This window comes from Phodopus roborovskii, unplaced genomic scaffold, assembly GCF_943737965.1.
Source record: "Phodopus roborovskii unplaced genomic scaffold, PHOROB, whole genome shotgun sequence".
Classification (NCBI taxonomy): domain Eukaryota; kingdom Metazoa; phylum Chordata; class Mammalia; order Rodentia; family Cricetidae; genus Phodopus; species Phodopus roborovskii.
This window is the reverse complement of record NW_026126541.1, coordinates 14,104,639-14,120,149: the sequence shown is the minus strand read 5'-3', so window position 1 is coordinate 14,120,149 and position 15,511 is coordinate 14,104,639. Positions and strand designations below refer to the sequence as shown.

Sequence of the window (15,511 nt, the reverse complement as noted above, 5' to 3'; positions counted from 1 at the left end):
ATGAAATAATAGTAAAATGTCTGGGGCAGGAGAGATGGCTCAGCGAATGTGAGCACTGGCTGCTCTTCCAGAGGTCCTGAGTTTGATTCCCAGCAACCACATGGTGGCTCACAACCATCTTGAGTGGGATCTGATGTCCTCTTGTGGTATAAAGTTTTATATTCAGATACTGTAGTCATATACATAAAAATAAGTAAATAAATCTTTTTTTAAAAAAAAACCTCTGATAGTCTATATATGGCAGAACTACCCTTTGTAAGAATTTTACTGTTAATTTTTTAAATGTGCTTTAAAAATTATTAATCTTTTAAAGCTACATACTAAAACTTCTTTTTTAAAGATTTATTATGTATAGATATAGAGTTCTGACTGCATGTATGCCTGCAGGCCAGAAGAGGGCACCAGATCTCACTACAGATGGCTGTGAGCCACCATGTGGCTCTCCTCTTTAATCTCTGAGCCCTCTCTCCGGCCCCCATACTAAAACTTACAGATAAAATGGTAGTGTTAGAAACTTAATTCAGAGTATTTGGGTGAGGGTGGGAGGGTGTTGACCCAGCCATGAAGACCTTTTGCCAGGGTTACCTTTTGTTAGTATCTTTTCACTTTTGGTTTGTGTTTGTTCACTTTACTTGCAGAGCTCTCAGAGATTGAGCCAAATGTATTCCTTCGTCCATTTCTGGAAGTTATTCGCTCTGAAGATACCACTGGTCCTATCACTGGCCTGGCACTCACCTCTGTCAACAAGTTCCTGTCCTACGCACTCATAGGTAAGCCTTAGGCTCTGTCAGACATCTCCAACATTGTTTCCTGCGCCTCTTCAGTTACTCAGGCCTTAAGCCAGCTAGTGATACCAGCTGTCCTTTTCCTAGTAGAGAAATAGGCTTACTTATTATTCATCATGCTAATTGACTGACTTGTACTTGGAGGGAGAGAACAGACACTTATGAGCAGCCTGATCTAGATGCTGGGAACTGAGCCCGAGTCCTCTGGAAGAGCAGAGTATTCTTAACTGATGAGCCGTCTCTCCAGCCTGGTTATCCTTTTTTTAAAATGGGCAGGGTGAAGGGGGATTTGTGCTATGTATTTTCTGTTTGTCATTTAACAGTGTTCATTTGATATATACAATATAATTATATATATATGATTTATTCTTTTCATTATAGTAAAACATGTACATATATACATTATATACATACATAATACATACAATTTTTTTTGAAGACAGAGTGTCAGGTAGTTCAAGCTTTCCCCAGATTCATTATGTAGAAAGAATGAATATAAACTTAAGGTTTCCTAGCTTCAGTTTCCCATACTGGGATGATATAAGCTTGTGCCACCACACCCAGTTTTATGAAATTAGGGTTAAACCAGTGGCTTCATACATGCTAGACATGTACTGTACATCCCCAGCCCTCTTTAATCAAATTTAAATATACAATAGTTTTAGTTCTGTCCACAGCATTATGAAATTATTTTTACCATCTATTTCTCAAACTTTTTCATTGCCCAAACAGAAACTTTAACTATGAAATAATAACTCCCTATTTCTCCTTCCCATCCACCCATGATATAATGGTGTCTTTGAGTTAATATTAACATTATTCCCTGTTTGAAACCATTGTAAATAATGTTGTTTCTGTGGCCTTATTTACTAGCTTTATTTCTGTGTGAAATATTTCCAAACTTGGCTTTCTGGTGTAAAGTCTGTGTATATCTATCACCTTTTTGCAAGAGCTACATTTTACAGATGACTTCCCCAGTAGGTTGCTGCACTTTGGTTCCCACCAGCAGTGTTTGAGAGTTTCCATTTCTCCTTGCTGTCTTCAGCTCAAAATATTACCAGTTTTCATTTTTGTGTGTGTGTCACTTTGGTGGGCAAAGATCTGTATGATGTTTTTATTTCATTTAGGTTAAATCTTTGAATTTCTTTTGTGTCTCTTTTGGATTTAAACAGTTGGTATAAGCTCTTCGTATAATGGGAATAACAACCTATTATCTATCATTGTATTAGAAAGTTTTGCTCTCAGTCTAGACCTATTATTTCACCCAATCTACAATGGACTCTGATTTTTTTTTTTCAATAGGACTTGGACCCAGGGCCTCCCACTTACTAGGGAAGCACCCCACTACTGAGTTATGTCCCTTCAGTCAGTTTATGTAGGGTGTGTATTTGCATTTCTTTTCTTTTTTTCATTTGGTCTTGTCACTCAGAATCCTAATTCCTTTTCCCCTGTTAAAAGCCTATGTGAAAGGGTGAGAAGCAAAGCCTGTTGTGGTGACCCATGCCTTTAGTCCCAGCACTCAGGATGGATTTCTGTGAGTTTAAGGCCAGGACAGTCAGGGCTTGCTTATACAGAGAAACCCTGTCTTGAAAACAAAAAGAAAGATCGAGGAGCAAAGAAAACAGATGGGCAGCTGCTTTTGTTCCAAAGTGGAGAGACAAGGAAAGATGAGGCCTGGGTTCTAGCTAGCCAGAAGCAAGTGAAGGACCTTTAAATTCAAGGAGAGAAAACTTTATCTTTTCTAGAAAATTTGATTTGCTTAGCTAAAGCATTCAGGATTCTGAGCATGTGTCTTGGGTGTCAGGCAGGTTCTGAGTAGGTAAGGCCTCTCCGTCTCCAGGCCCCCTTAGACTCAGCTTCATATTTTCCCTAGAGGAAACAAGGCCCAGTTGCTGCCAGCCTTGACCTGAGCACCACCTGCAGGTCGTGTCTCTTCACAGCACCAGCAGCTGCCCCTCTGAGTCTTCCCTTTGATCTTTTCTCCTTCCTCTGTCCCCTTCCTGGACTTGGCAAACTGGCTGGTCATTGGAGACCTGGGCCAGCTGGTCAGTGGGGCTCCCTGTGTGGAAAGGAGAATGCTGGGAGGTGATGAATGCTGGGAGGTGATGATTGCTGTAGGCATGAGGAAAGGCGCAGGAAGCAAAAGCAACTCTCTCTGAAGCTGGCTTCCAAGTGACTAGAAAAGGAAGGTGCTCTGGAGTCCTGAAGAATACGAGATCGACTAATTGAGCTCAGCTAGTTACCCTTTGGGTTGGCCACCTCCTAGCAGAAACCTACCCACTGCCCCTGAATCCTGCAGCCTTCTGAGATTATTTTCTGCCCTACAAATTAAGGACTGGCCCTTAATTTGGTCCCTATCATCTGCCCAGCCATGATTTGTACCACTGGTTGTCTGGCTTGCTGGCAGGCTCTACCTGTGATTCTAAGAACCTGTCACTATTACCTCCCTTTTTGGGACTCTGCTACTTTGTTCAAGCTGAAGGAGTGAGAATATAAAAAGATCAAAACAATTTGAATCACTGAAGAGATTACTAGAAGAGAGGAAGAAACAGACTCCCAGGAGCCTTGAGATGTGAGCAAGACTGCTGTCCACTGAACTCTGACATGCCATTCAAGAGACACCTGGCTGTGTAGTGATGGCACACACCTTTACTTCCAGCACTCAGGAGGAGAGGTGGTCAGATCTCTCTCTGAGTTCGAGGTCAGCCTGGTCTTCACAGAAAGTTCCAGGACAGCCAGCACTGTAAAGTGGAGAAACCCTATTTGAAAAAACAAAATGGGATTTTCTGTGCTGATTGAGACACTAGAGGACAACAGAAGGAGAAGGTGACCCTGCATGTGCTCTGAGTCCTGAACACCCTCTGCATGTCTCTAAAGAGGAACGCCGCAAGCAGGGCCAAGAGTTTTGAACATGTCAGACTAGTCCAACAAAGACTGGAGAGAAAAAGAAAACCAAAAGTACTCACATTTAAAGAAAGATTTCTGGCTTTTTGTTACAAGAGAAATGCTCAGGTTTCTTGGCAAAACCCCCAACCCCACCCCAGCTTTAGGCTCAGGAACTCCATTAGTTTCAGGTACCAAAACAGGGAACGCTGCCAGTATGGCATACACTTAAGCCCAGCACTTTGAAAGCAGAGGATCTGTGAGTTCAAGGCCAGCCTGGGCTACAAAGTGAGACCTTTTCTCAAAAACCAAAGAAAAGGGAGGAAGGGAGCAGCAGGGGTAGGAGACCCCTGACTCCTACCACTCCCCGGCCTTAGGTCCTATTCAGTTTGTTTCTTCTCTCCTAGAGCCTGGTTAGTTAAAGGAGGAACAAGATTTATTTTAAAAAGCTGGGTGTGATTGGCACATGCCTTATAATTTCAGCACTTGAGGGTTAGAGGAAGGTGGATAAGGAACTCAAGACCACATTTGGCCCTGTTAGGCTAAACAATACCCTGTCTCAAAAAACAAAACTAACTAAATTAATGAAAACAAGTTATTTGGAGTAGGTGGCAGGGTCTCTCTATAGTCCTGGTTGGCTCCAAACTCATCACTCTATTGCCTCAGCCTGTCAAGTGTGACACCACACCTGGCCTTGGTATCAAGATTCTTGCTCAGGGTTGTTTGAAATAAGAATGCAGGGCTGGAGAGATGGCTCAGCAGTTAAGAGCACTGGTTGCTCTTCCAGAAGTTCTGAGTTCAATTCCCAGCAACCACATGGTGGTGATTCACAACTATCTGTAATAGAACTGATGCCCTCTGCTGGCAAATAGAGCTCTCATGCATAAAATATAAATAAATAAAAATTAAAAAAAAAAATAAGAACGACAACCCTCACCTGTTAGTGTGAAGCAAGCAACAGTTTTGCCTGATGCACATTATGATGTTTTAACCTCCATTCTAGTATTTTATAATTCACATATAAAATGTATTTATATTCATAACAGATATTTGAGGTATACTGTATTCAATATCACAAGCCTCTACTATTTTATAACATCATACCATAACTACTTCTCCATAGAGTGTATTTTAGTATTGTTACAGAACTCCAGTCATGACTAAGGTTTCATATCAGCTTATAAGACATTTTGAGTTTTTCAGTGAATTTAAGGCAATTTTATAAAATAATTCTTGATGTTAAACTATACAATTACATCCTATGTTCATAACATTGTAGTATACCTTGCTAATTTATTTTTCAATATTATTCAGAAAAAGTATCAGTGATATGAATGGGGAAATAGATTTCAATATTATATTTATTTTATTAGACAATAATAGTATGTAAATTATTTCAAGATTAAAATATTAATGTTTTCTATAACCTACAATAGTGAAAAAAAATAAGAATGAACTCAAAGACCCTTTGATCTGATGTAATATGGTACCCAGATAGAAATACTAGTGGTACTAACCATTAATTTTTCCCCTTCATTTCCTTAATTCAATTGCATCAGAACATACAACTCCAAAAAACAACCAACGAGACATATTAAAAGATAAAAAGAGCTGGGCGTTAGTGGCACATGTCTTTAATCCCAGCCCTTGGGAGGCAAGGGCAAGCGGATCTCTATGAGTTTGAGACCAGCCTGTTCTACAAAGAGCTAGTTCCAGGACAGGCTCCAAAGCTACACAGGGAAACCCTGTCTCAAACAAACAAACATAAAAAAAAAAAAAAAAAAAAAAAGATGAAAAGAGGGTCAGGTGGTGGTGGCACACATCTTTGTTCCCAGCACTAGGAAGACAGAGGCAGGTGGATCTCCATGAGTTCAAGGCCAGCCTGGTCTACAAAGTGAGTTCCAGGATAACCAAGGCTACTACACAGAGAAACCCTGTTCAGAAAACCAGAAGGGGGTATAAAAGAAAAAGCTACAATCTTGTTATTCAAAATTCTGAATCTGCTTGCTTTTTGTTCCTATTTCTAGGCCCTTCCACTATAGAATTAGTAGTTCACCACTAGTGATTCTCCAAGTGTGTCCTTGGACAGTACTAACTTTACCTGCGATCTTAGAAATGAGGGTTCTGAGGTCCCACTGAGCTCTAGGCGAAGAAGAGACCCTGCCCCCAGAATTAAATAAGGTGGAGAGTAATAATACACATATTCACCCTACAGAGAAAAAGCTAGAAGTGAGCTGTGTATTTTGAACAAAGGCTACGGGTGATTTTGATACACAAGACATGCTTTTTGACTCAGTAGAGGGGCTTGCTAATAAAGCCAGTTAGGGTAAATATGTTAGGGAACTGGCGAGAGAGCCAGAGTCTCTCCAGCAATTTATAGAGAGGCCATCTTCCTTTTCCCCTGTCTTCTTGACATGATTTAATCTGTCCCTTTTTGCCGGAACAGATCCATCTCATGAGGGCACAGCAGAAGGCATGGAGAACATGGCAGATGCTGTCACTCACGCCCGTTTTGTGGGTACAGATCCTGCCAGTGATGAAGTTGTCCTGATGAAAATCCTCCAGGTAGGTGGGAGGGAAGAACAATTAGGCTAATGGCCAAGGGCTGGTGCTGCCCGCTCTACTTACCCAGTCTGCAGACCGCATGAAGCTGTGTTTTGACTCTACTGAGGCTTAGAGATTGACTCTGTTTCCAAACAAGGAGCTCAGGTACCCAAAGTAAAAGCTTTTCTAAGGAAAACAATTAAGAGCTTTAAATGAATTGGTATCAAATACCAGAAACCCTTAATACATTTGTGCCTCTGGTAGACTGTATCTGTGTCATCCATCTGTTAGGTGTGTGGGCCTGAGCTAGCTAGAGTGAGTTATGAATTTGTGTCATGACCGTGCTGAGTAAAGAAAGGACGCCCAAGTCAAGCACGTTGGCGTCTCTGTCAGGGTGAATGAAATAAGGTCATCACTAAAATTTTTTGTTTTTAGTTTAGTTTTGATTTGTAAGACAGGGTTTCTCTGTGTAGCCCTGGCTGTCTTAGAACTTTATTTTATAGAGCAGGCTAACTTGGAACTCAGAGATCTATACTTTTCGTTTTCCTGAGTGCTGGGATTATCAGTGTGTGCCACCATACCCAGCTTAATTGTTTTTTCAGTTTTTAACTTTTTTTTTTGGGGGGGGGGTGCAGTGGTAAGATCTCATATAACTAAGGAAGAACTTGGGTTCTTAATCTTCCTGCTTTGATCTCCCAAATGCTAATATAACAAGCATTTGACATTGCACCCAGCTTTGAATTCAGCATTCTGACTGACTTTTTAAAAAAAAGAAAAAGAAACCCTGAATCCAGGCATGATCATGCATACATGTAATCGTAGTTCTTGGGAGATTGAAGCAGGAAGAGCACAACTTCCTACCCAACCTGAACTATCTCAAAAATAAATAAATATAAATAAATAAATAAATAAAAATTAAAAAAAAATAAATATGGAGGTAAAGAGAAACTCACTCCTAGGTTGGGCTTGTGGCTCATTGGCAAAGCATTTGCCTAGCATATGTGAATTTGATTTCCAGAACCATTTTTTTTTTTAAAGAGAAAGAACTGAAAGGGTAGCTCAGTTAGTAAACAGTATGTCTTGTAAGCATGAAGGCGTGTGTTAGATTCCCCAACACTCATGTAGCCAGGCATGGCAGTGAGTATACTTGTAATCCCAGAGAAGCAAAGACAGAAGGACCCTGGGTCCTAGCTGGTCAGCCAGTCTAGCCTAACGGGTGAGCTCCAGGTCAGTGAGAGACCTGGCCTTAAAAGAAGTTGGGGAGCCAGGCGTGGTGGCGCATGCCTGTAATCTTGGATGGAAAGCAGAAATTAGACAGATCTCTGGGTTCCAAGTTATCCTGGTCTGTAGAACAAGTTCCAGGACAGCCAGGGCTACACAGAGAAACCCTGTCTTGAAGATAAACAAACAAAAAATGTTGGACCACATTTTTTAGGTTGATACCCATGTTATGCCCATAAACACACATGGACATATAATACAAGTACTAATAAGAACAATAGTAAATTTACCCGATAGGTGCCTTTTCTACTTTCAGGCAGACTTTACTCAGCCTACTTTGTTCATCACAATGTTTTCTCTTTCTTCTTTGTAGGTTCTTCGAACTCTGTTGTTAACCCCAGTGGGTACCCACTTAACAAATGAATCTGTATGTGAGATTATGCAGTCTTGCTTCCGGATTTGCTTTGAAATGAGGCTTAGTGGTAGGTGCCTGAATACTAGCGCTTTCATCCTTCTGGGGCCGGTTTCTGGTGTCTGAGTATGTATACCCCAGAGAAACAGGATTTCTCTATTGTCTGCCTTGGGTAACCTTAAGGGTTTTGCTATGAAGCTAAAATAGAGATCTCAAGCCATTGTTCCCTGGCAGGAGTAGGGATGAAACTTAGACTGACTCAGTTCCAGAACCAAATCTTCTCCCGTAGGGTTTCTGGGATTGACACCAATTGATAACCCAAGAAAAACCATTTAGTTGTTCTCCTTTTCCTGACTCAGTAGTACCACCTAGTGGTCTGGTAAAGTTACAGCTACTGGGCTGAGCTGGAGCTGGTTTTAATAAGTTTGGCATAATCCTTGGTAAACACAGTTAGGAGGGGAGTCTGCGCTGAGACGTCTCCTGATAATAGCACAGCAAGTAATGACACCTGTGTTATTTGTTTTTGCCTGTGCAGAGTTATTGAGAAAATCCGCAGAGCACACTCTGGTAGACATGGTGCAGCTGCTCTTCACAAGGTAAACCTGCTGCTGTTTGCTTCTGCCCGGCTGCCCAGGCCTCTGGAGTCTGCCTGCTTCCACACATCCACTTCAGGGACCTGGCCAAGCCCACAGCCACACCAGAGGCCACTGGGATCATAGATAGCAGTAGTTCTTCAGGGCCACGGCTACTGAGCAAGGGAGAAGGAAGGTAGAGCTGCTGTGGCCTCGGGGACGCAGAAGGTTATTTAATCTCTGCTTCCCAAACTTGTGTCTGTTTCTGTGCAGGTAGCGTCTGGGACAGGGAGCCTTGAGAAGATGCCAAATTTAAGCAGCCTGGAACTGGTTGCTGAGCTTCCAGAGCTCAGCCTGATTTCTGCAAAAGAAGGCCAAGGCTAGGGCAACCAACAGTTGTACAAGCTGATTTATTGGCCCTTATCTTAGCTTGCCTGGGATTTACTGACTTTAGCACTTGAAGTTCTATTTCCTGACAGACCCTTTCATCCTAGGGAAACCATGATCTTTGGCTTCTTTAGGAAGGACTCCTTCATTCTGGAGCCCAAGAAGCCTTTTGTCCTAAGTCTAATTTCCTATTCTCTACCTCCTCTCCAACACTCACTAGAAAAGAATTGAAGCAATGACGTTTAAACCTCCCAATGGGATGTCTTTCTGCTTTCAAGCTTAATCCCTATTATCTGCACAGTAGATTGTCCTTGGACTCTGCTGCCAAGGGTCTCACCCCATGGATTTACTGCCTTTAAAACACCAGCCTGCTTTTGCTACTTTCTCTGTCTTGGCTCTCTCTGTCTTGGCTTTCAGCAGAGTTTTCCAAGGATGAAAAGAACCTCTGTGCTCCCAAAGGTGCTTACTCACCTTGCCCCCGTGTCCACTTCAGCTTTGTCTTACACATCCCAATTTCCATGGCTCTGAATCTCTAAAAGGATGAGATTAGCCTTTCTCTAACTAGATTTTCATAAGACTAAACTAAGAGATGAGGATACTGTGGGCCAGTACACCTTTGCTATGACTGGTATAGAGGAGGACATTGTCATTATCCTCAAAGACAGTCATGCTATTCTCTCTCTTATAGGTTACCTCAGTTTAAAGAAGAACCCAAGAGCTATGTGGGAACCAACATGAAGAAGGTGGGGTCTGATCTGAAAGTTCATCTGCTGTTTCCTGTCCAAACCTTGACTTCCAGACTGCAGTGCTATGGAATACTATTGCTCAGTAGCAAAGACATGCTTTTGCCTAGATGGGTCTACTTGAAATCTACAAATAGCTGTCACTCCTATTCAGAAATATACCTCCCATGTACCTCTCCTTCCTCAGGCTTTCCTTTCTGACCTACCTTTGTTGGCATACTACGTATGCTGATGAGCCAGTCCTTAAGGAACCTGGACGCGCTGACCAAGCTGAGCTAAACATGCACGTTGACAAAGACAAAAGTCTGGCCATCCCCTTGTAGCTCATTCTTGTCAGCAAGGAAGAGACCTAGAGAGGCTGCGCCCTGCTCCTTCCTAACCCTGAATAAGATGGGCCTTGCTTGCTCTAGTCTCTGTTGAAGAGATCAAATCAAGCTCACCCCAGATCAAGGGCTCTCAAACAGCTAGGGAAGAATGGCAATCAGGACGGCCTCTTTGTGTGTTGAATTGAAACTCTGGGCTTCTCATGCCTCAGATGAGTCTCTGCATATGGAAATGACCCTTGACTATTTGGTGCATGCACCTGACCTGCCCATGATCCCTCCCATTCATCCCCATTCCTGCCCTGTGCCCTGTCTGAGTTTATTTCACTCTGTTTAAATCATGCGTTTGCCTGTCTTTCACAGATTTCTCCATGTCTCCTCAACAAACTGGAGCTAAGTAGTGGGGAGCAGACCAAAGCCCTGAACCAGTTAGAGAGGGTACTACTCTTTAAGAACCTCAAGGTCTCTCTCCCATTCCCTCTCCTTTCCCCCCATTTATTTATTTATTTATTTACTTACTTACTTACTTACTTATTTAAGTGTTTACTTTTTTGTATGTAACACTGGGTCCTGGGTTCCATTTCTGTTGTTCAGAGCACAACTTACCCACTGTAGTAACATAGCTTGGCTTTTGAAGAGTTGCATGTCTGTAGCTTTGCAGTACTGTGAACTCTCCTGGGTTTCTGGTTGCCTAGAAGCAGAATTAAGTCTTGAACATCACATAGTGAGCCTAGATAGCCTGGGTCCTGCTTACATCTTGTGGGAAAGCTTAAGACCCACCATTTCTAGGGAAACTACAGGGACCTAGATCCTTCCTTCTCCCCTCCCATGTCCCAGAGCTGATGTAGAGAGCTTAAGCAAGTCCTTAAGTAGATCTGGATACCTGGCTGTGTTAGTGGGGAAAGGTGGTACATACTGTGAGGGTCTTTTATTTCTTGGTTACATAAAAGGAACCATTGCAAGATTTAGATCTCTAAGTTGATAGATAAGAACTAGGTCACCATGGCAGCCTAGGACACTGGGAATTTTCTAATATCTGCAAAGAGACCCTCTGTCCTTTAAAAATCAAGATGTAGGTGAATTTGGTGGAGGATTATAAGCTAAAGACTACCTGAGCCCTGAGCCCTTGAAATGTCCTTGCTTTTGAAAGATGAGAAAGGGAAAGGGGTATCTAGGCTATCCATCACAAGAGTGTGCATGCCAGAGGTGTGATTGTAAACATTCCTGTGTGAGTGTTCCCTAGCTAGGGGTGGGTCTCTGTCCTATCTGAATGTATTGTCTCGTTTTGTGTTTGCATATTTAAAATTTTCAGCTCCCTTCAGTGGCTAGCCTGCATGTTGCCATGATTATTTGCCTAGGGCCTGTACTATTTTTATAAAGCTACTGCTGGCCTTTAGAATATAGAATTGCACAGATAAGGTGGCACAGGGTTCCACAGGCACCTGCTGCCTGCCATGCACCTTCGAGCCCAAAGACAGGGACAGCAACAGTGAGGCCTTTGTGAAAACTGCCAGCCTCCAGGCTCCTGTACCAGTCAGGGAGCCAGGACACTCCCTGAAATAACCTGCTTGGAGCTAGCTTTGCAGAGTGCAGAGTGGAAGACAGGAAATACCGATTCTTGTGTGGAAAAGGTGACCATTACTAACTGCCATTGCCAATAGAAGTAGGACTGATACAGAGGAGCCTCCTGGAAAGGAGAGTGATCTCATACGCCTTCAGTTGCTTGGACTTTTTGGAGCTCAGTGATGATGACCAGTAAGGTCAGATGGTCCTTGTCCTCTCTCATTGACCCTTTGGGTTTCTTGCTCTCCATTTGTCTTATTCTTCTCCAAGATCAGTTTTTTTTTTTTTTTTTTTTTTTTTTTTTTTTTTTAACCAAGAATGTGAGCCATCTGAACTCCAAGGTTACTGGAAAGAACATCTTTCTGGTTCCTGTGTCACAGCAGCTCAGTTTTAGGCATAGGACTGCTGGTGTTTTGGAGGTAGAGGGAAAAAAATATGAATCCAATGAGAAGCTGGTACTGTGTTAAGAACTGGGAGAAAGGTTCAGTTTAGGAGCCTCTCTCCTGTATTAGGAGGAGATCTGGGGGAGAAAAGGAAAGGAGGAAGGAAGGAAGGAAGGAAGGAAGGAAGGAAGGAAGGAAGGAAGGAAGGAAGGAAAGGCTGTTTATCTGGTTTCTTAGTATGTGAGCAGAAACTATCAAAGCTTTGAGAGTGAGTGAGCTTGGAGAAAAAATTGTATCTCCAAATATCAGAAGAAATTAACAGACCCTTTATAATTGCATCTAGTGGTGTTGGGGATGTAGTTCATTTGGATTAGTTCACTGGGTTTGAGCCCCAGCACCACAGAAGTGGAGTGTGGTAACACTCACCCTAGCATTTGGGAGGTAGAAGCAGAACCCAAAGTTCAAAGTCACCCTTAGCTACATAGTGAATTTGAGATCTGCCCAGTAAATAACGTACTAAAACAAACAAATGGTATCTGGGAAGAACAGCTAACTGTAAGAAGGACAGGAGGTTTTATTGCTATATCACAATTGGGAGCAGCAGCATGGCATGGCCCTCCATTCTTAACATCGCAGATAAATTGGAGTATAACTCCAATTTACCTTTGACAATCCATTTTAATGCAAAAATTCCAGTCCATGCTTTAGTGGGAACACGTTGTATCTGGACAGGAAGGAGTGGGTGCTCATAGCTGCACAAGAACTAGAACCAGGCACTGCTCTGCAGAGTGACTGTGGAAGAAAGTCAGCCCACAAGCCTGTAGGCCAAGCTTGCCCTTACCTGGTCAGCAAGAGGCCATGCATCATATATAGCACCTGAGAGCCAAGAAGCAGTGATAAGTGTGACATCTGCCTGTGCCAATAACCAGTCCAAAAGCAGATTGTTACTCACCTTTATGTGGAAGCCACTGTGCCACTCCAGAAAGCTGCAAATGTCGAGGCACAGGTGTGTAGTCTGCTGGCCTAGATTATCCTACAGGGATATGAGATGTAAGCTGTTTTCTAGGAACTAGAAGGACTAAGTGCTGAGATATTGTAGGAATAGCATCTTTGTTTAAATCACTCTCTTAGGCCGGATACTAACAATGTATGATATTTCCAGCTGAAAATGAGAGCAGGAGGCATGAGTGACTCATCCAAGTGGAAGAAGCAGAAAAGATCCCCTCGGCCTCCGCGTCACACAACCAAAGTCATACCAGGTTCAGAGCTGCCCACCCCGAACGGAGCCACCTTCTCCTCTAACCCCACTAGTGAGTGCCCTGGGCTGCTTCTTCTGATTAAAAAACAGGTGGAAAAGAACCTTTCTGTCTCAGGGAGGGGATTTGAAAATGAAAGCCAATCACCTGAGGGGCTTTGGTCTTTCTGCAGAGAACAGAAAGGGAATCCCCAACCATTTAACAGCTCTGCATGACTTCAGATCATTCCCTTTTTCAGAGAGATGTTCACTACTCCATAGACATATATAGATGAGCATTCGGTCTGAGATGCAAAACCCCGGGTGCTGGAGAAGATGCTTTACTCACAGAGCCTTTCTTCACCTTCAAGTTCCATTCCTTCCTTGTCAGGTGGCATGCCTTTCACTGATGTGCCCACACCCATCTCCCCCGGAAGTTCAGAAGCTGCTTCAGCAGTGGTCAGTCCCTGCACAGACAGTGGCCTGGAATTATCCTCCCAGACCACCTCCAAGGAAGACCTCACTGACCTAGAGCAAGCTGGCTCCCCAAGGGAAAGCACAGTCACAGAGTCTGGGAGCAATGAGATGGGAGTTTCCGACCAGCTTGACCCTCAGGTATGACTGATCCCTAAGGCCCCTCTTCAGTTTCTTACTGAAGGAGCTGGCTTGTGCTTTTGGGTTTTGTACCCAAGCCTTGTCTTAAAAGAAGGTTGGGCAGAGCATGGTGTTGCACGTCTTTAATCCCAGTACTCGGGAGGGAGCGGGCTTTTATAGGAAGGTAATCACCTAAATTGTGAGCAATGCGAACTTTTGCACCTGTGGAGTACTGTCACCCTAGATCATCTTACTTACATTGATTCATAAATCAATGAGCTATGATTTATTGAAGACAGCTTGGAAGACATATACTTCAGAAAAATAAATTCATCTCTGTTCCTATATCTGACTGCTACTGGACATAGCAGGAGGGGACCCATGTGGAGAAGGCCCAGTCAGCATCGGTGGAATCTATCCCTGAAGTGTTGGAGGAGTGCACATCCCCTACTGACCACTCTGCCTCTGTCCATGACATGGACTATGTCAATCCCCGGGGTGTTCGCTTTACCCAGTCCTCCCAGAAGGAAGGTATGTCCTCTCTGGAAGGCTCTGCCCACTCATCTGCCCCATTCTACCAGATAAACCTTCTGAGCCTAGACCAGCTTAGATGAAGATGACTACCACCTCTGAGTCCCATTTTCTAGACAGGAAACAGCATCAATCTATAAAACTATTGGTGTGTATGGAACCTTTCCCTAAGTCATTCAGAGAAGGACTTTGGGAGACTATAGGAACAGAGAAGGAACAGTATAAGCTTGGGACTTTTGACAAAAATCCTTGATTCTGTTTTCATCCAATAAGAGCTGCATAGTAGATCCTTCTCCTTGACGGAAACTAATTTCTGAAATTGCCACAGATAAGGGCTAGAAGATGGCTCAGTGGGGTGCTTTTCTGCAAGCATGAGGACCTGGCATCCATGTAAAAAGCTAGGCATGGCTACATATGCCTGTAACCCCAGCATTGGATATGCAGACATGTGGGTCCTAAGAGTTTGCTGAAACAGAGAGTTTCCAGTTCAGTGAGAGGCCCTGTTTAAGGCAATGAAACAGAGCAATAAGAGGAAGACATCTCACATCCTGCTGTGACTTCCATGTACAGTCCATGTACACTCCACGTACATGTACCACACATATACACCATACCCACCCACCCTCCCTCCCATGCACCACTCACTCACACACACACGCACGCACGCACGCACGCACAGTTTTCTCATGGATACACAGGTCCAAGTGTCATTGAGCAGCTGGGATAGATCTTAGTGTTCCTGTTCTCCCCACCTTCCCAGGCACAGCTTTGGTTCCTTACGGTCTTCCTTGCATCCGTGAGCTCTTCCGCTTCCTTATCTCCCTCACGAACCCACATGACCGCCACAACTCAGAGGGTATGATCCACATGGGACTGCATTTGCTGACGGTGGCTCTTGAGTCAGCCCCTGTAGCCCAGTGCCAGGCCCTCTTGGGTCTCATCAAGGACGAGATGTGCCGACACTTATTCCAGGTAAGATTAGATTGCTCAGGGTTGAAGAGATGGCTCAGCAGTTAAGAGCACTGGCTGCTCTTTCAGAGGACCTCGGTTCGATTCCCAGCACCCACGTGTGTCTCATAACTCCAGTCCCAGGGAATCCAGCACCCTCACAAAGACATACGTGCAGGCAAAACACCAATGCACATAAAATAAAAACAAATCATTTAAAATGATACTGCTGGGGAGGGGGGGCTAGAGAGGTGACTCAGTGGTTACCAACACTAACTAGTCTTACAAAGGTTCAATTCCCAGCAACCACATGATGGCTCACAACCATCTGTAATGAGATCTGGCGCCCTCTTCTGGCCTGCAGGCATATATGCAGACAGAATACTGT

The 15,511-nt window shown here is 43.5% G+C and overlaps 1 protein-coding gene across 1 annotated transcript in view; it reads left to right on the top strand.

Annotated features, from left to right (window-relative positions):
* Gbf1 (golgi brefeldin A resistant guanine nucleotide exchange factor 1) overlaps positions 1–15,511 on the top strand; it is a 122,230-nt gene that overhangs the window by 82,035 nt on the left and 24,684 nt on the right. The window contains exons 4-13 of the mRNA XM_051199999.1: positions 639–770; positions 6,115–6,233; positions 7,807–7,915; positions 8,381–8,441; positions 9,493–9,547; positions 10,234–10,332; positions 12,979–13,126; positions 13,442–13,665; positions 14,016–14,175; positions 14,936–15,147. Coding sequence (XP_051055956.1) covers positions 639–770; positions 6,115–6,233; positions 7,807–7,915; positions 8,381–8,441; positions 9,493–9,547; positions 10,234–10,332; positions 12,979–13,126; positions 13,442–13,665; positions 14,016–14,175; positions 14,936–15,147 — 1,319 coding nt within the window. The remainder of the gene's footprint in view (positions 1–638; positions 771–6,114; positions 6,234–7,806; positions 7,916–8,380; positions 8,442–9,492; positions 9,548–10,233; positions 10,333–12,978; positions 13,127–13,441; positions 13,666–14,015; positions 14,176–14,935; positions 15,148–15,511) is intronic.